The sequence below is a fragment of the Perognathus longimembris genome, chromosome 2 (genome assembly GCF_023159225.1).
Source record: "Perognathus longimembris pacificus isolate PPM17 chromosome 2, ASM2315922v1, whole genome shotgun sequence".
NCBI lineage: Eukaryota > Metazoa > Chordata > Mammalia > Rodentia > Heteromyidae > Perognathus > Perognathus longimembris.
The window spans coordinates 51,142,827-51,162,244 of NC_063162.1; the positions used below are offsets into that span (position 1 = coordinate 51,142,827).

General features: G+C 40.9%; 1 protein-coding gene across 9 annotated transcripts in view; it reads right to left on the bottom strand.

Annotated features, from left to right (window-relative positions):
* Kcnma1 (potassium calcium-activated channel subfamily M alpha 1) overlaps positions 1-19,418 on the bottom strand; it is a 692,132-nt gene that overhangs the window by 25,313 nt on the left and 647,401 nt on the right. For all 9 annotated transcript variants that reach the window (XM_048339123.1, XM_048339120.1, XM_048339122.1 and 6 more), the window contains one exon: positions 2,921-3,034. In XM_048339123.1, the coding sequence (XP_048195080.1) occupies positions 2,921-3,034 (114 nt within the window). The remainder of the gene's footprint in view (positions 1-2,920; positions 3,035-19,418) is intronic.

Below are 19,418 nucleotides of genomic sequence, written 5' to 3' on the forward strand. Positions count from 1 at the left end.
AGAGGAGATTCTAGATTTTCAATAATTTGGGGAAGTATACCCTTGAAAAAGGACTCTGAAACACTAGCCAGGGTTCAGGGAAAAATCTTGTCTATTGTTTTGGACTGTCCATTCTCAGGAAAACAACCAAGATGGCTCAAAACCTACCTCCCAGAACAGTAACACAAATACCGTTGGGAGACAGTGTGTTAAACAGCTCCAAACTAAGGTGTTTTTTTTTTTCTATTTTTTTCCTAGTGGAACTCTGAGGAAGCTTTGCTATGCTAACATTCATTGAAAATCTCCAGGCAGATGAAGACTGACCTAGTGTTATAAAGTACACATCTCAGAATATGTGGATAAATGGCTAATATCTGTGGGGTGTGGGGTAGGAAGAGACTTGTTCAGAGGATAATAGTATGACTACCAGAGAAATAGGGTTTAAGGCAGAAGGAAGAGGTATGAGCACCAGAGTACCTCTTTGAATACAAACAAGGCATCTAGTGAAGATCTTTAGGACAGTCCCTATGCTTCTCAAATAACCAAATTATTCAAATTATTGACTCAGAGCTAAACAAAGCTCCCCTCACCTAACCACTAATCACAAACCAGGATATTGTAGTCAGTGAGTGGCCATGAATTCCAACTGGCAGAAGAAATTCCTGGAATTGATGTTTTTGAAATACTGCTATAGGTTTCCGAGATGGAGATGTTTGGGTGAATTTTTCAACCAGAAATCTGGGCCACATGAGCTCCCTGGGTCTCTTATGACCCCTATAGCTCTGAGACGAGCAATCTAGAAACCTAGGCTTTTAGCCAACCCCACTAAACATGAAAAAGATACCTCTCCTAGGCTTGGAAACAGAAAATAGTGTGGTACTCCTTGACCTGAGTGAATTTGTCCTGATAAATAGCTACGTCAACAATAAGGCAGTAGTGAATGGTGGACAATTTATTCCTTCCTTTCTAGACACCTCACGAGTAAGATTACTGTGTTAAAAGCCTGCTCTCTTATTTTGAAATATATTTTGGGGCCAAGAAAATAGAGTGCTCCTTTCATTTGTGAGTCATTTGAAGGCAGGAGCTCTCTCCACCTCTCCATCTATACCTCTGCTGGCAGCCTTCTCCCTGTCTCTATTTAGAAGATCAATCCCCAGTTCTGAGACCTGCTACTGATGGGTGCCCTTCATGGAGGTTGTTAACCAAGTCATGGCAACTGTGGAAAGGCCTGACAAATACAGTTATGACCAGAGCTCTTTATCTTCCAGACAAATCCACTATGAACCTCTCAGAGAGGGCTCTGGGCCACCTGGGGTTGAGAGTCAGAGTGCAGGGCTGCTGACCTCATCTTCTATACCTCACTCGAAATCTAGCTTTAGGTAGAGAGGATCCCCTAGGAAGGAGCTGCTTTTATGATTTCAGAACCAGAGCTTCTGAGAAAGGGCCTAGTAGAGGGAAAAAAAGGCAAATAAAGTCAGAATAAAGGAAAATAAACAGCTGGAGGGAAAGTGCCGTCTTAGGTTTCTTATCTTAAAATTTTTATATTCCTCCTTTGACTTCCTCTGAGAGCTGTGAAGACATGTCAGTCAAACTGACAGTGTGTTGGAAGAGGAATAGAGAGAGAAGGCAGGAGTGCAGGGCACATGTGCAAAAAAAAAAAAAAAAGGCTCAGGCCACAGAAAATGAATTAGAAGCAAAGATGCTTTGGAAACAACTGCCAGGTCAGATGGGTGTGATCAAAGGTAGACTGATGCTGTGGGGGTGAGGGGGGGGAAATCATTAAGAAACGCGAGAACAAGACAGTCGATTCCAACCAGAGCCACAAATAAAAACACATTCAAAGCAGTGCCATGGGGTAGTGCTTTCTGTTACAGCCCAGTGAAATAAAAATAAAAAATAAAATAGAAACAACAACAAAAAACCCCAAGCCAATGATCATCAGAAACATCAAGAACAAAACAAAAGGAGATACTGATAGCAAGGAAAAGCAGTGCTTCTTACCCAGTTCAGTTATCATTAGAATGTGCGTCCCACTGTTTTTTTCCTGATTGACAGATACCAAAGGCAACTTGCCCGGTTTAGCTAATTGGATAGGGCATTTCAGGGTTAGGGGAAAGGGAGTGGAGGAAAGTACAGAAAAAGAACAGAGTGAGGGAACAACAGAGAAAACATTCTAAAGTAAAAGGACCCAGGACCACGGGCAGTTTAGTTGGTATTTGTCTTGTGGGGAAAGAACCACTCAGCTTAGTTTAGCAAATTCATACTTAGTATCTTAGGACCAGGCTGGCCACAATAGAAGTAGATTCCACAGGCCACCAAGGCGACTCTCAAAATCCCCTCTTTTTTTTTTTTCTGGAATAGAGTAGTTACCTGCTAAAAATGGCTTTTGGTTGAGAAATTCAACTAGGAAAAATTAAATGAAGAGTTGTACATATCAGCCTAGTGCTCTATCTCCTTCTCAGAACAGGCTTGGCTTTGACTCGAGGTTTAGTGTATCAGCAGAGGGTTCACAATGCAGGAGCCATCCAGACAGATGGATCCAAAAGTTTGGCTCTGGTGAAAAAAATCACCAGAAAGAATCTCGGAACAAAGCCTTTCCTTCATTCTCCCCACTTCGCCAACAGATTCCCCGATTTTAAAGCCATCATCTTACACTCCTTTGAAAGCAGTGGTCAGTACCAAGGAAACTGTCTATTCATCTCAGAGGAAAGAAAGATCAGTTTTTCCTTCAAGTAATCTACTATAGTTCTATCCATACCTTCTCTCTAACCCTTTCCCCTAACAAACTCCACTGTAGCCTATGAAGCTACAAAGGACTAGACACAGGCCATCATCCTCATATCCTGTATGATCTGGGAGGATAAAATAAAGATTATATGTGTGTGTGTGTGTGTGTGTGTGTGTGCGTGTGCGCGTACCCAGAGTTGACAATGACCCCTACCGAGTTCAGTGATGATAGGGATGTTGACCCCAGTAGTGATGGATGGCTGGCGCAACATCCCGTGCACTGGGCTGTTATCTGGAGAGGATCTGTCCATTCCCGGAGGTGTGAATCCTAGTGGGAACAGAAGAGAGAAGAAAGTGCAATCAGAGAAATGCACAACTCCCGCCCCTGTAAAACGTAGCTTATGTGTTATTTATAGGTCAATAATTAGCACTTCCAGCAGCAACTCTGATGAGCTATTTTTTAGGATAACAAAAGAAACCAGTGCAATTCCAACCCACTGTGACAGTTCCCTAAGACCCTAAGCCATGTCAGTGATTTATGCAGCTTACAGACTTGATACACCTTACCTTCCACACACACAGGAAGATTGACTTCTGACCCCTTGAAGCCAAATTCAACCACACAGAACATGAAATACTCTGGCCCATGAGAAGTGAGCAGAGCAAAGTGAAATCACTTCTGATACAAGTATGCCCTTGCTGTCTTCCTTTTCCCATGTTACAGAAACTGTGGGACACAGGTTACCATGGAGATGAAGGCTAGACAACAACTCTGGAGAGTTACCCCGACCCACAAAGCATTTGGTCTGAATGAAAAAGAAAATCATATTGCTTTAAACCAACTGAGATATGTTTGTTTTTGTCATTACCACAGCATAACCTAACCCAGTCTGACTGTTGGCTTAAACAAATTGATTGGTTATCCTCCTGCCAGGGAATGCCGGAGGCCTGGCATTTGACAGAGTTCAGGGTGTTGAGATGTCAGGGGGGAATCTGAATCACTGAAGAAGAGATTCTCTCTGCTCTACATATTTCTGCAGTACAAAGACTTGTGGTGGTCACCATCAATACAGAACACCAGCCCCAGACAAAACAGAATGATCCTGGCTGAACTGAGGGACAGAAAAGTTCCTTAAGGTAGCCACCCTAAAACCAACCTTTCTCAAGATTTCTTCTTCTTGGTGGTACAGGGGCTTGAACTCAGGGCCTTATGCATGCTAAACAGGCACTCTACCCCCTGAGCCACACACCATCTTCTTTTTTTTAAGTTATTTTTCAAATAGTGTTTCTCATTTTTGCCTGGATTGGCCTGAAACAAGCTATTTCTATTTATGCCACCTGTGTAGCTGGGTTGAGAGATGGGGACCCCCATACCTGCCTTGTTATATAGAGATGAGGCACTCCCTAACTTTTTCCTGGGTTTGCCTGAAAATGTGACCCACCAAATCTCTGCCTCCTGAGATGAGGAGCCACAGTGCCCAGTAGGATTTCTTAAGAGGTAATATTTTAGGTGGGGGAGGACAGGGCAACTAGTGGCTTACGCCTATAATCCTAGCTACTCAGAAAGCTGAGATCTGAGGATCCTAATTTTAAGACATTCCAAGCAAAACAGCCTGTGAGACTTTTTTTCTTATTTATTGTCAAAGTGATGTACAGAGAGGTTACAGTTTCATATGTTAGGCCTTGGGTACATTTCTTGTACTGTTTATTGCCTTTTCCCTCGATTCCCCTTCTCTTCTCCCCCTTTCCCTCTTCCCCCATGAGTTGTTAAGTTGGTTTACACCAAATGGTTTTGCAAGAATTGCTTTTGGAGTTGTCTTTTTATCCTTTGTCTCTTGATTTTGATATTCCCTTTCACTTCCCTAGTTCTAATACCAGTATATACACTATCCAGTGTACTCAGATGAGATAGTGATAGTGCAGGTACAACCACAGGAAGGGGATACAAGAGAATCATCAACAATAGAAGCTATGGTTTCACATGGCATGTTGAAAGTAATTACAACAGTGATATAACAGTCGTTTCCATAACATGGAGTTCATTTCACTTAGCATCATCTTATGTGTTCATAGGGGCATAGCTATTAGGCTCCACCTCAGCCCAATAAGAATGTCCTTTATCAAGAAAACTAACAATAATAAATGTTGGAGGGGATGTGGCCAAAAGGGATTCCTACTTCATTGTTGGTGGGAATGTGAGCTGGTTCAGCCACTCTGGAAAACAGTATGGAGATTCCTCAGAAGGCTAAACATAGAGCTCTCCTATGACCCAGCAGCCCCACTTTTGGTCATCTACACAAAAAACCACAAACAAGAACACACTAAAGCCACCAGCACAACAATGTTCATCGCAGAACAATTTGTCATAGTTAAAATATGGAACCAACCCTGATGCTCCTCAGTAGACGAATGGATCAGGAAAATGTGGTACATATACACAATGGAATTTAATGCCTCTATCAGAAAGAATGACATTGGCCCATTCATAAGGAAATGGAAGGACTTGGAAAAAATTATACTAAGTGAACTGAGCCAGACCCAAAGAAACATGGACTCTATGGTCTCCCTCATAGGGAATAATTAGCACAGGTTTAGGCTAGCTACAGCAGAGCCTGTGAGACTTTTATCTCCAATTAGCCAGCAAAAAGCCAGAAATGAAGCTGTAGTTCAAGCAGTAGAGTGCTAGAGACCACAGTACTAGGACAAAAAAAAACAAAAAGGTTTTACACACACACACACACACACACACACACACACACACACACAACTTTAAGTTCAAGTTTAATGAGAGTAGTGAGACATCATCACAGCCAAGCCTAATGACTGCTTCCTTAGGATACATATAGAGACATATGAGAAACTTACTGGCTTCATACATTAAGTGGGAGGAAGCTAGCCTAGGACATATGGAGCCATTGGCCCCGTGCTGGTTGTGAGGTAACTTGCCTACCTCCAGCCTTAGAGGACAGCAACTTGGTTTCTCCCCTTCACCGTCGGTAAATTGCACATGGGCTTCCTTGGCAAACTTGAGTCTCACAGGCACAAAGTCACTCACTAAGTTTCTGAGGACATAACTTCAAATAGATGATGTGACCGGATTTGACTCCATACCCAATAAAATGACAAGATGGGTTGAATCTGGCATTTGGGGCATGTGTGAATCAGGAATGATATGGCAGGTACTCAATAATTGCCTGTTGTTTTGGAAGTATATAATGCATGAAATGCCAGAAAAATATATATAAGGGCTTTTTTTTATTATTGTTTTCTGCTCTCCTGGGTATAAATTTCCTATCAAGTGGCAAACTTTTTTTTTCTGGAAGAAAAGTAGTTTTCCATAGTACCTTTTCATGATTGCACTTTACTTTGTTCTTTATGTGAATTCACTGTGAACAGGGTAAGTCAGTTTGAATGACATTATAGTGTCCATCTTCCTCAACTTTAGAACTTGTGTGTTTTCAAGCCAAGCCCATAACTACAAACACACATTTTAAATGCTAGCTGTTTTCTTCCCCTAGAATAGAAAGGGGGGAAACTAAACTGTTTTCATCAGAAGTTTCATTCAAGAGCATGAAAAACTGCATATGACAGCTGTGCAGATTCAGTGGATGTGACGTTTTTGAATTTCTTCAACTTGACAAGTAAACACCTTAAATCGGTAATGCTATATGCATAATACATGGACTGTATTTTGACATCCATCATCAAATGCTGACTTGAGAAAATATGGGTTTGTACGTCAAGGAATAGCACCCATAAAGCAGGGAGAAATGCAGGTCACGCAGTATTAGGAAATCTGTATTTCATTATGGGACTTGCAACCAGCCAAGGCATCCTTTTATTTTATCTTATTTAAAGATTCCATTTTCAACTGTAGGGAAAAAAAGACTCAATTCTTTTGCATGAAACCTTCATTTAGAAATGACATGCCTGCTTCAGAGGCCTCTTTCCATTGGCTTTCATATTCCATTTTCCCCTTCAGTCACCAAGGCTGCCTCCATTAGCATTTGCAACTGACAAACTAGGAGGTGTCCACAAAGACATCCTTCCACTGAAGGTCTTTCTCTCCCTCCACCCATGTGCAACCCAACAAACAGCTTGCTTTTGTTGATGACAAAACCTCAGCAAGAATAATACCTCCTTTTGGTTTGTCTGTGTTGCTACTAAGGCTTGAACTCAGGACCTCGCTCTTTCCCTTAGCTTTTTCTCTCAAGGCTTGGCACTCTACATACTTCCACTTCTGGCTTCTTGCTGGTCAACTGGAGATAAGAGACCCACAGAGTTTTCTGCTAGGGATGGCTTCAAACCACAATTCTCAGAGCTCAGCCTTCTGAGTAGCTAGAATTACAGGTATGAGCCACCAGTGCCTGGCCTTATTTTGCTACTTTTTTAGTAGCATATTTTAAGAGGTATATATCAAGCTAGGCACCAGCTGTCTCATGCCTATAATCCTAGCTGCTTAAGAATCTGAGACCTGAGGATCAAATTCGAAGCTATGCCCAGGCAGCAAAGTCTGTGAGACTCTTAGCTCCAATTAACCACCAAAAAAGCCAGAAATGGAGCTGTGGCTCAAGAGGTAGAGTGCTATCTTTGAACCAAATAGCTCAAAGGACAGTGCCCAGGACCTGAGTGCAAGCTCAGGACTGGCGCACACACACACACACACACACACACAAACACACACACACACACACACACACAACATCAACTACCACAACTAGAAATAGACTTCTTATTTTCCTAGACTGTAGAGTTCTAGTGAAGATGAGCAAAATTGACTGCATTTTTGTCTTCTTAGGGAGTCCGAAATGGTAAAATTATTGCCTGAAACATCAGACTCGACCCAAATTTCCTAAATGACTTTGGAGAGAAGAGAGATCCAGGCACCTTCCATCAAGAAGGGACAAGGCAGTCTGGCCTCAGAGGGCGAGTGATGGCATTGTCACCCCTCATTGAGTCGCAGTTCTCAATTATGACCAGCTCCTTGGCTGTCTCACCCCTCACCATGTTAGAGTTGGCAGCACTCTGAGTCTCCACATGGCACACTGCTTGAGCTCTGTGTGCACACACCTGCACGCGGAATGCGCTCCACATACCTGGCAGCTCAGAGGACAGGGGAGCTGGGCAAGGTTCCCTTCCTTTGTTAAGCTAACCGTTGAGCTAATTTTAGAAACAAACTCATATTTTACCAAAGAAGCCACTAAGAATATCAGTCTGAGGGTGGAGGGAGGGAGAGGGGGAGGAAGGGAGAGAGAGAGAGAGAGAGAGAGAGAATAAAGTTCTCAGGAAAATACTTGTTTAATTCATCTACTACAGTTCAAGCCTCTAGCTGAGACGTACTCCTGATTCTTCAGGCATGTCCTCATTGCTGTCCATGGAGCATGAGCATGGAGACAAATTTTGTGCTAAAAATCACTTCTAAAAGCCACTTTGTCTCTTCAAGAGAAGGCCCCTCCCTCCCCATCCCAGTCCTCAGAGGCAGGCATGATGGGTGTCCTTTATCTGTTTTAGGCTTTGAGTATGATCCATAAATCTTTTGAGCAATTCATGCCAAATATTTTCATTTTGAATGCCAGGGAAGAACTTAGACAAGAGATAGGGTTTTCTTGTTTATTCAAACCTCTGGATTGTATAGAAAGTTCTTGGCATGTGGAAAAAATAGAAAGGAATATTAAAGAGCCCTGGCCTTAAGTCAGATATCTGCAGTTAAAATTGGTCCATCTGGCTGGACACCGGTGGCTCACACATGTAATCCTAGCCACTCATATCTGAGGATTGCATCTCAAAACCAGCCTCTGTAGAAAGTCTGTAAGACCCTTATCCTCCATAAGCCAGCCAAAAGCCAGAATTAAGAGATATGACTCAAGTGGTAGAGCAGTAGCCTTGAGTGGAAAAACGAAGGAACAAGGCCAGGCCCTCAGTTCAAATCCCAGTACTGGTGCATTCATGTACGTACACACACACACACACACACACACACACACACACACACACACCATCCACTTCTTAGCTTTGTAACTATAAGCATTGCACAGAATCTCTCTACCCTGTTTTTTTTATTCACAAGCCATAATGCCTGCTATGTTAGGGCAGTTGTAAGCTAAGCAGGAAAGTACAATGCTGAGTATAAAGCAAGCACTCAAAAATGCTGGCTATCAATGGTAATATTTTACCAGGTAACAAACAAATATTTATGGAGAGGCACAACACCAATGATAACCATTCCCTAAGGATAAAGAACTGAAGAAGGATTAGAAATTTCACAAAAAAGAATAGACTAGAAAATTAATGAGAAGCTAAGAAGTACTGTAGATGTATTTCATTTAAAATAATCAGATTAGCCCTGCAATAACAATTCAGCACTAAGTATCTAAGAAAGGTTGAGTCTAGACATAGGGAGTGCTGGGATTTCCTTTAGGTATATAGAAAACTGGTGACCAGTTTTCATGAAGAAAGCTTCTTAGCTTTCTGGGGCCTTCTATTTTCCAGACCCCATCTCCTGCTCCTTTAATTTAAGGAGTACCACATGCACTCTGATCAGATTCAGTTAAACAAAAGTCAGCAGAGTTTAGTATTATTTTGGTAAGACTGGTTATTTATTCCCAAGGCTTGGTAAAACTGGACCTCGTTGAGGTGGCTTGGGAAAGGCTAAGTGCCCTTTAACGAAATGTTCAGACAGTGGTATTTCAGTTAGGATAGCTTGGGACTAAAGAATCTAACACAAATACTTGACCTATTCCTGAAAAAAAAAAAGGTCAGGAGAAAAGACACAGTAAATAACAAGATTATTTTAAAGAATTTAATTGTTTGGGACCTATGCTGCCATATGTACGTGACATCTAAGAGACACTACATGAGGATGTAGGAGGGTGTGTCCATCTGTGAGTTAGAAAAGAGGAAGGGCTCAATGTCCTGGAACTCAAAGCCAAGTCAGAAATGTGCTACAGCTAGACTGGTGAAGGGAAGTGAGAATGAAGAAGGGGGCTTGCATAGAACCTGAAGGAAATAAAAACTGTAACAGTTAGCAATTCTTTGGCAGTACTGGGCAGAGAGGTGTTGAACTCAAAGGCTTCATTTTTGCTAGGCAGGTGCTCCACTACTGAGTCATGCCTCCAGCATAACAGTCAACATTTATTGAGTGCTTATGATGTCCTAAACTCTACCCACCTAATATAATCAGTTCTCTGAACTATCCTAAGGAGACATTTTGCCCATGAGGCAAAATAAAACATAGAGAAGATAAGCAACTTGCCCAAAGGTGCAGCCCCCAGTTTTAAACTCACTAAACTAGATCCACAGTCCCCTCTAAGACAGCATGCCACATTGTTTCTCCTTAGGCCAGTCTGGGCTAAAAGCTTTTCCTCATAGATCATCTCGTTTCTTCCTCTTCACAACCCTATGAGTTGAGGGACTATTAATCTCTCCATTTTGTACAGAGGTCAATAAGATTCAGAGCAGTTGCCATGTACCAGTGGCTCATGCCACTCAGGAGGCTGAGATCTGAAGACAGTGGCTCAAAGCCAGCCTGGGCGGGAAAATTTTGAGACTCATATCTCTATGTAGCTACCAAAAGAAGCCAGAAGTGGAACTATGGCTTAAGTGGTAGAACTCTAGCCTTAAGCCAAAAAAGCTCAGAGGCAGTGCTCAGCCTTAAGTTCAAGCCCCAAGACAGACACTATATATATATATTCAGAGCATTCATACAACTTGGCCATGCCATAACCAGTTGGCACTGGACAGATCTGGTTGACACAGCCAGACACTGTCTCTCCTACAGCCACTGCCCTCCAAGTTCCATTTCCTAATCCAGGGGTGGTCTCTCTTTTCAGGTACCAACTCTGGCAAGCAATTTCCAGGACTGAGCCAATGTTGCTTTTTTTTTTTTTTTTACTGGTATTGTTTTTACTTTTAAACAATAGCAGACAACAACGGGGACCCATTTTAGTTAGGCTTAACTTGCTTTGATACGGCAGCATGTACAACTCAGTACATATAATAAATGCTTTATTACAGTACTTTTCCATAGGGGAAATACAAAGTACTTTCTAAATCTTCCCTAGTTAGATCCTCAAGCCTTTCCAGGGAGAGAGGGAAGTGGAAATTCTTATCTATCACCTCCCCTAGACTAAATGGAAAAATGAAGGTAAGTGCTTTCTCCAACCCTGTAGATTTAACATAAAGGAATTGGTTCAAGTGGCAAGCCAAATTATCTTTTATTGTATGCATATAAATGATGGTTAGAAATCCATATGCTACGTTAAACTAGGGAAATAAATTAGGCCCAGTCATCTAGGTTTGCTGAGACAGGTATTCAATATGAAGTTGTAAAAGGGAAAGATCACTGTTAAAAATGATCTATAAAGACGTGTTAAAATCAAGAGAAACATCTCATATTACATCATCTAGGAGATGAATTAAATTTGCTGTTAAGTCCAGGAAAAAAAATAAAAAAGAATCCCAAAGCCAAATGCCAGATGAAGCGAAGATCAATAAAAATATTTTGATAAGTAAATGCAACAATGCTATTTAACACATGATTGGCAACTGCTAGAACATAAATTATCCAAATTTCCCATTGCTGGTTATGGGAAAATTATGCAGATTAGAACTTGATTAGGCTTATATCATGAGACTCAATTTGGACTTTTAATCTATTAAGCTCCAATAAATGAGGCATCTGAATAGCTCCCCTGAGCAACTTCAGTAATAGCCACAGCAGTCATTTTTGCAGTATGTATTCCAACAAATTCTTCAGCAGCTCAAGTACAGAAAATTCCATGTAGAGAAGCACAATTGCCTTCTCACTTGGGGGGAGGTGGGAATCTATGCACACAGTGTTGATTTCAGAAAGCAGTTTTTGGAAAAAACTATAAGAAGAATCTAGTTAAGGAAAAACCCTCAAACTAGGTGCCAGTGTTTCATGCTTTGTATGCTAACTACTTAGGAAGCGAAGACCAGGCAGATTGTGGTTCAAAGCCAGCCAGGGCAGAAAAATCACAAAATCCTTTGTATGCATATAGTTAGTTTTAGTGGTAATCAGTTATCTTATCTATGTGGGAGCTTGGGAGAGTCACGGTCCTAAGGCAAGTAGGCAGAAAGTTTTCTGAGTTTACACCTCATCAGAAAGAAGCTGGTGTGGCGAGGCATACATGCTATCCCAACAATGACAGAAAGTCTCTTAAAATAGGCAGATTGCAGCAGGTATGTGCTCAGCCAGGAAGCAAGAACCTATCTCAAAAATAAGCAGTGCAAAAAGGACTGAAGATATGGCTCAGTGGTAAAACAACTGCTTAGCAAGCGGGGCAGGCATCCTATATTCAAATCTCCATACTGAAAAAAGAAATGTCTCAGGTTATCCTTGTTATTTTTTTTAAGAGTAGTTTCAGTGGCTTCCCACCAACATGGAGTCCAGAGTCAGGAAAGCTAGGAAATTGACTATGTATACTCAAGAAAAGAACATTTACCAACGCAATTAACTGACCACTTTCCACCTGGAAGAAATAGGACACTAGAAGTCAATGTCAAGGAGGACAGAGGAGGACTCTCCTACAACTTTTGTCTGTGTCGATATCTGTTTTAGGCCAAATAACCCTTACTTGGTACAAAGGCTGAAGATGGTCATTTTCCTCTGACCAGAGCATAAAGACAGGGCTTGGAAACCACATAAACAGACAACTCAGTGAAACCTCAACTACACCATCCACCAGTGGTGGATTGGATCCACCAATATAGACTCTTCAGCCATCATTCTATGTTAGAGATGCAGGAGTATGGGAAGTCCTCTAATAAATCACTCTACTTTGTAGAGGAAGAAACCGAGGCTGAGAGCTGAAAAGTTATTGGTTCCTAGGTCACAAAATTAGACAGTTGCAGAAACAGAATAGTTGTTACCAGTTATTATGGACTTGAACCCATTCTGCAGTGATGGTGGATGGGAACAACTTTGTTCCCATTCTGGACACAGAAGGGATACCATGAAGCCAAGAGCCGGACTTCCCAGACCCCGAAAGACAGTCCTCCATCATCCTGGCTTCAGCACTGATGGGCCTGTCCTCATCAACCTGGGTCCAATCTAGGTCCTTGAGGACCTTAGGTAAAAGACGTTAAAAAAGGCTGTGGTTGCATATAATGGCTACTGATATCCACTTTGTTCACCATGGGGTGAAAAGGAGGCAAATAAATCAAGAACTGAGGAGTCTGGGGCACAAAGCTCTGACATCCTAAAGCCAGAGGCACTGCAGTCTGGTGACTCTTTTAATCCTTCTTTATACCCTGAAACCAAAGCCCCTAGATAGTATGGTCTTCTGGTATTGATAATTGTTCACAAGAATCAGATTTTCTATCAAAAAATAATGACTGCTTCCTTATTTAAGGTTTACCTCTCACTGTGACTAGTGACCGTTGACAGCATTGGGTTGGTTCTGCTGTCCCTATTTATTTCTATTTACAATAAGTAACATTGACTCTTATTTATTTATTTGGTAGTGCTTAGATCTGAATTCTGGGATCACTCTGCTTGCTTGGCTTGCTTGCTTACAGCTGGTTCTCTACCACTTGTCCCATTTTACAGCAAGGATTTTTGCTGGTTATTTTGGAGACAAAGTCTCATGAACATTTTTGCCTGGGAAGAAACTACCATTCTCCAGATCTCAGCCTCCTGAGTAGTAACTAGGATGACAGGCATGAGCCACTGGTGCCTAGCTAACAATGACACTTTTTAATGGTACATTTTTGTAGAGCTTGTATTTGATTATTGCCTTGGAGAGCTGGCTGTACCCACCAAATAGTACAGCTCATCCTTTTCAGAGTTTACATTTTGGATTCAACCCAAACCAAAGCAAATGAAACCAACCAAACAAAACTTCTCCATAGCTATTTGTCCATTAAACTTTGTAAGATATATTGAGTACTTACACAAATCTTATACATGAAACAAATATATTTCCAAGAGTCATCTTTCCAAGAAGACAGTCTCTTTCTTTAAAGTTAATTTAAGGAACATATGGTCTAATATTTGTCTCTCAAAGGGCATGGTTGATGGAAGAGAAGGGAAAAACTAAATAAAACCAATCCCAACTCAAACACAAGTATAGCTATAGATTTGGAAAGAAACCTAATGTTCACTTGGTTTAATGTCTTCATTTGACCAAGACCTTGTTCCTCAAAATTTCTCAACTGATTTTAGTTCTCTCTTTATTCATCTTACAATGTTCAATCTAAGACATGCTCTGTCAGTATGAATCAAATGGCTTAAAATTTTACCTAAAACTATCACATTCAAAAATATGTAAGTAATCATAACCTCCACATCTTTTTTCTTCAAATTTTTATTATCAAACTGATGTACAGAGAGGTTACAATTTCATACATTAGGTAACCTCCACATCTTAATGATTGGACTGCAATGTTTCTTTCATAATTATTCAATAACAATGTTAAACTGGAAAACAAGTGTCAAGTTTTAGGAAATAGATTATGATAAAATTGTGTATCCACTAAAAGTATTGCAGAAAGACACTTAATGACACAGGAAAATGATATAGGATTCATTACTTTGAGGGGAGAAGTATTACAGCTACATGATTAATTAGTCATATTTCTTAGGTGTAGGTAGTAAAGTAGTAAAAATGTATATTTCCCCTTTTGCTTACATGAGTTCCTAAATTGAATATTTGTGTGTGTGTGTGTGTGTGTGTGTGTGTGTGTGCGCGCCAGAATGGGGGGCTTGAACTCAGAGCCTAAGTGCTGTCCCTCAGCCTCTTTGCTCAAGGCTGGTGCACTACCACTTGATCCACAGCTCCCACTTTCAGTTTTTTTTTGATAGTTAATTGGAGGTAAGAGTCTCATGAACATTCCTGCCCCAGATGGCTTCAAACTATGATCCTCATCTCAGTCTCCTAAGTAGATAGGATTACAGGTGAAAGCCACCAGTGAGTGCCCAGCTTAAACTAAATATTCATTTGTGTAATAATTTTTCAAGCTATTTTATTTGTGAAACAATTCACAAATACAAACTAGCAGAAGAAAAATAAAACCCCCGAAATAGCAAAGCTTTGTGTGATCTTGTCATGCTGGCAGTGGGGGTTGACATGGTATTGAGCAGGCCTTCTGGATCTAGAGGATCCAAAATGTCTTTGAGAGACCAAAAATTCTCAGGGGGAAGTGACCAGTTCAAGGTTACAGAATAAAAGAGTGGGGGGCGGGGGGGAGGGGAGTTCTCAAGATTCTCCGGCCTCTATGTTTCAACCTCCCAACATTTAACAAGAGCCATTCAAACTTGTGACAATCAAAATGAAAATTAATTTAAATGAAACAGAACTTCAACTTATTGTGGTTAGAAAAAAGAGCCACTGGATCTCAGCACCGTGACCAGAATATGATTATGGGAAGCCTTCTTTGCCACTGTAAGAAGCCCACGAAAAGCTACATGTGCCATGTCGGTTTTTAGAAGAGATGAAAAGTGATAGCTTCTGATTCTAGTTTCCACTCCCACCATGCTTACCCGCTTCACACATACTGTCCTCCTTTTCCCCTGCCCAGCTCTTGCCTCTCCATCATGTCATCTCCTTCAGGAAGCCAACCTTGACTTCTTGAATTTAGTTAATCATATGGTTGTCTTCACCTGCATTGTTTCAATCTCAACATGAATGAATGGTAATTACCCATTAATTTTATCACCTGCTAATGATGAAATGTTTTTCATCATTGTTTCTTGACCTTCATTCACCTATTGAAATCCTTGTTTCAATAAGAGAGTTTATCGAACCTTTCCTTATCATTATCTGTTTATTCTTTAATTCCTATTGGAAATGACAAATGCTGTTCAGGCAGTGACACAGCAACTCTGTTTTCATACTGACTCACATTTCTAGTAAACTAAGGGATTTCTATGCCAGAGAACATGCAGACATATACACTGCAAGATGGTGATATGACGTGGGTACCAATAAAACACAGAAATCCCCCCTTGTGCTGCCAAGACTATATACCATTTTGTTTCCATTACATCAATTTTTTCCCTCCTCGTTTGGTGGGCATTAATCAAAGAAATGCAAAGAGCTCATTAAAGTGATAGATTGACTGAAAATGGAACCACCTTTTCATTATAAACAGTTCCTTTCTGCTCTCAGAGCTATGGGCTTTGTTTTTCAGCATTTGTCATGGAGTTCAAATGTCCTCTTACATTTAAAAACACCAAATGCCAAATGGGTCCCAGTTGTTTGGTTTCCTGTGAGCCAGTGGCCAAAGTAGCAAAACCCAATGCTACAAAATCACAAGGAGACTAAAATGCCCGTATCTTAAGTGCACAGAAAATTAAGTAGCTGTAAAAGACAGATTTGTTAAGTGATCCAAGGCATTGCCACACAGTTCGGAAAAGCAGAATCTCATCACTTAAGGACTTTCAGCCAGCTGTCTCTGGGTGATTCTAGCAATGGCATACCCAGCCTAAAACAGTGGCTGAGCTTGCAAGCATCTGATGATCCTTAAAGAGAATTAATTTTAAGTGTTTGTTTTTAGCATGAAGGAATTTTCTGCATCTATGTCTATGCTAGTGGGTGCACATAGAACTAGTATCTTGAATCTTGGAGCCAGGCACGCACATGTGTGTATACACACATTCTCACTAAAGGAGAATGTGCTTTGGAGCTAGTTTGATTCTGGCAAACCCTGTTCACAGTATGCTCATTAACTACTCTTTAACCACAACCTCAAATGAATCCCAACATCATAGGCAAGAGCTTTAACGCTAGAATCAGACTGAACCAGTCTTCATGATTCCAACCTATCTCAATCTCTCTGATCTAGGAAAGTTTATTGAAATTCTGTGCCTCAGTTTCCCCATCTGTAAAATGGAAATAGAATATGGTAGGAAGATTAAATGGGTTAAAATAGCACAATGAAATTGCTTACAACAATGTCTAGCACAGATTAAGCACTCTGTAAGTATTAACTTAATATCCATCAATGATAGGGAAGTAGTGCCAACAGAGAAAGTCAAAGACACAACAGAGTTTAGCACACATCAGACCCTAACTCACACATGTGAGTACGTGTGTGTACATTGATTGTACAACCCATACTTGGTTTTCCTATCCATAAAACGAGGCCAAGACAATACCCGCAAAGTTCTTCTAGTTAGGAGTACCATACATAATATTGGAGCCCTGATAATTCTGGCTTTGGTTTATCCATAGTGAAGAGTGGCTGCAGAGGCCTTCATGGATTTGTTTAAGGAAGATCTGGTATTCTGTCAACAAACACTTGGCTATATGCATATAAGAGAAACGGAAAACCCTCACATCACAACCCCAGGCTTGACCACTTCCTTCTTCTGGGGCATGACCTCTAAAGCATGGATTTGTTTGTTGCTGTGTGGTCATCGTTACAGCAACTGCTCTGATCCTGTTTCTTCATCTGTGCAATGGGAATGACTCTAGGATCCCTTTCAGTCCTGACATATAGATCCTATGCATTAAAAATTAGCTGTCCCAGGCTGGGAATATGGCCTAGTGGCAAGAGAGCTTGCCTCCTACACATGAAGCTCTCGGTTCGATTCCCCAGAACCACATATATGGAAAATGGCCAGAAGGGGTGCTGTGGCTCAGGTGGCAGAGTATGCTAGCCTTGAGCGGGAAGAAGCCAGGGACGGTGCTCAGGCCCTGAGTCCAAGGCCCAGGACTGGCCAAAAAAAAAAAAAAAAATTAGCTGTCCCAGAAGAAGCTAGGCTAGGGAAATGGAGAGTCTTTCTTTGGATGCCCTCACAAACTGTAACACAGAGCCTGCCTTCCGAATCAGCTCTATCCCTGTGCCTAAGAGAATGCAACTTCAGTGCACAAGCCAATGAAAAGAATGTACTTTCTCCGAAGTTGCTATAATGATCAAAAAGGCCATAAATAACCATTTATTAAACAAACAGTATGGGCTAAAGGAAGAGAAACCGCCACAATTAGGCCCCTGAGGCCAGCAAGCACAGTACATAACGGTAAGACTCTCTCGTAATCCTAGCCATCTATTACCAGTTGTTTCATTTCTGTGAAGATATCTTCATAATCAAGATGCTATTCCAGCCATTGTGGGCTTTAGAACTATTTTTAATTTTAATTTAAAGAGCAATTAAAGAAAGACAATGGTTATGCAGGATAATAAAGTAAGTGATTAGCAACATGCAAATGACAAAGGCTTAATGATAATATGGTCGTCGTCTCCAAAGGGCTCGTTGAGAGAGAGCCCTTTCTACATGGGGTTGTTCAGCTAATGTGTCTCAACCCACAATTACAACATTGCTGACACCATTAACCAGTGAAACAACATCACTTGGAGAAATCCTTGTTGTCTCATTAAAATGGAAAGGGTCAGGTAATTTACCAGCGTTGTATGTCTAGTTTTGTTGTTGGTAATTAGCAAGCATTACCCAGCATGGACTCCCACTGGGAGCTGGAGAAACTTTGTGAAATATTAAACAAGAAAATCTTTATATTTCAGTGGGAAATTGAAAAGAGGTGCAGTCATATTCTACCTGTCACACCCTTGCATATCAGAAAAGGAAAAAGCAACTTAGTACTCTTTACTTTAGGGTGATCTATTCAGAGTGCATTGGGAAGCCACTGGCCCTATCAACTGCCTAATAATCATGTCATCATCATAGCAAACAGTGTCCCTATTCGGTTTATAAAAAGGAACTAGAGAGGGATAGGTTGGCAAGTTTAAAATTTCATTTTTATCATCTTACTTAGAGTTTTGGAATCCATCTCTTGGAAACAGAGGGAAAGGACTATTAAAAGTCTCCCATTTGGCCAGGCACTGCTAGTGGTTCACACCTGTAATACTAACTATTCAGTTACCTACCCTGGAGGTTAAGACCTGATTATCACAGTTTGAAACCAGCCTGGGCAGAAAGTCCTGGAGACTCTTTTATTTTTTTTGTGGGTCATAGGGCCTGAACTCTGGACTTCGGCACTCTCTCTGAGCTCCTTTTGGCTCAAGGCTAGCACTCTACCACGTGAGCCACACTACTACTTCCAGCTTTTTCTGTTATTAATTGGAGATGAGTGTCTCATGGACTTTTTATGCATGGGCTGGCTTCAAACCATGATCCTTAGATCTCAGCCTCCAGAGTAGCTAGGCTTCCAGGCATGAGCCATGGGCACCTGGCTTTTATGAGACTCTTATTTCCAATTAACCAGCAAAAAGCAGGAAGTAGAATTATGATTAATGCAGTAGAATGCCAACCTTGAGCAAAAAAGCAAAGGGATAGGTGGCCCTGAGTTCAAGCCCCAGTACCAGGACTAAATAAATAAATAAATAAAGCCTTCTGTTGGAGATACTATATGAATTAAACAAGCACTCAAACTATTTATTCAAAAAATTATTTGTATGGATACTTTTAAATGTAGAGATTGAGAAAAGTCTCTCCCAGGGCCTGGATTTCTGGCCTCTTTGCTTCATAATGGAATCTTTCATAGGTTGGAACCTCCCTGTTGTCAGGGAGCAGAATGGCATCTTATTCTTTAAATGGAACTTTTGGAACATAAAACACATTCCCAATAAATGTGACCAGAAAATTATGAATTCATTAAACTACTTTGGTATCTTGTGCTATATATAATATTTATATTCCGACTACTATAAAATATGCTTTAATATCTTTAGGCAACGATAAGGACTTAAAATATTTATAAAATGGCTAAAGATAAAGTATGGCCCTCTTATTC